At 60.5% G+C, this 831-nt stretch overlaps 1 protein-coding gene across 1 annotated transcript in view; it reads left to right on the forward strand.

Moving 5' to 3' along the window:
• The window catches only part of STAR (steroidogenic acute regulatory protein), a 2774-nt gene that overhangs the window by 1036 nt on the left and 907 nt on the right, over window positions 1-831 (forward strand). The window contains exons 3-4 of the mRNA XM_010141236.1: window positions 131-258; window positions 346-504. Of these exons, the coding sequence (XP_010139538.1) occupies window positions 131-258; window positions 346-504 (287 nt within the window). The remainder of the gene's footprint in view (window positions 1-130; window positions 259-345; window positions 505-831) is intronic.

An 831-nucleotide genomic window follows, 5' to 3' on the forward strand; every position in this document is an offset into this window, starting at 1 on the left:
CAGTGAAGGAAGTGGAGGTGATTGCCCCAGCCCCGGGTCGGAGAGGTGGGACGGGTGTCGATGAACGTTATCTGGTGTTAGGATGGGCAGCAGTCTCACCTCCCTCCTGCTTTGGTCTGGCCCGGTGCAGGCTCGAGGCTGGAGGAGAAGCCCTTCAGTGAGATGGAAATGTCCTACATCAAGCAAGGCGAGGAGGCCCTCCAGAAATCGCTCAGCATCCTGGGGAACCAGGAGGGCTGGAAGACAGAGACGGTGGTGGTAGGTGCTCTGCTTCGCAGCAGCCTGACCCATCCCCGTTCTCCTGTAAGTATCTGTGGTACTAACACTGCCTTCTCCCCTCCCCAGGATAACGGGGACAAAGTGCTGAGCAAGGTGCTGCCGGACGTGGGCAAGGTGTTCCGGCTCGAGGTGGTGGTGGCCCAGCCCCTGGACGCGGTGTACAGCGAGCTGGTGGACAACATGGAGCAGATGGGGGACTGGAACCCCAACGTCGAGGAGGTCAAGGTAGGAAGCGAAGCGCGCTCAGCCCTGTCTTGGCCATGCACTGCTCTGGAAGGGCCAAGGAAGCGCTAAGGAAGTGCTTTGCCCATTGCAGCCGGGGCAGAGGGATTGTTCCAGCCGTTCTTTGGGAAGGGGGAAGCCACACTTTGTCGTGACCATGTCCTGCTGCAGAGGCAGAGCTTGTCCTGCTGCAGAGGCAGAGCTTGCCCCGCAGCCATGGCAGTGCTGCTGCAGCAGCTTCTCTGGGAGATGCCCTTTACTGCAGGGAAGGAGCCCAGCTCCCTCCCTGTTAAATCTGTCACTGGACCAGCCATAGCGCTGTGCCCCAAC

Source organism: Buceros rhinoceros, unplaced genomic scaffold (assembly GCF_000710305.1).
Source record: "Buceros rhinoceros silvestris isolate BGI_N320 unplaced genomic scaffold, ASM71030v1 scaffold30488, whole genome shotgun sequence".
Lineage (NCBI taxonomy): Eukaryota > Metazoa > Chordata > Aves > Bucerotiformes > Bucerotidae > Buceros > Buceros rhinoceros.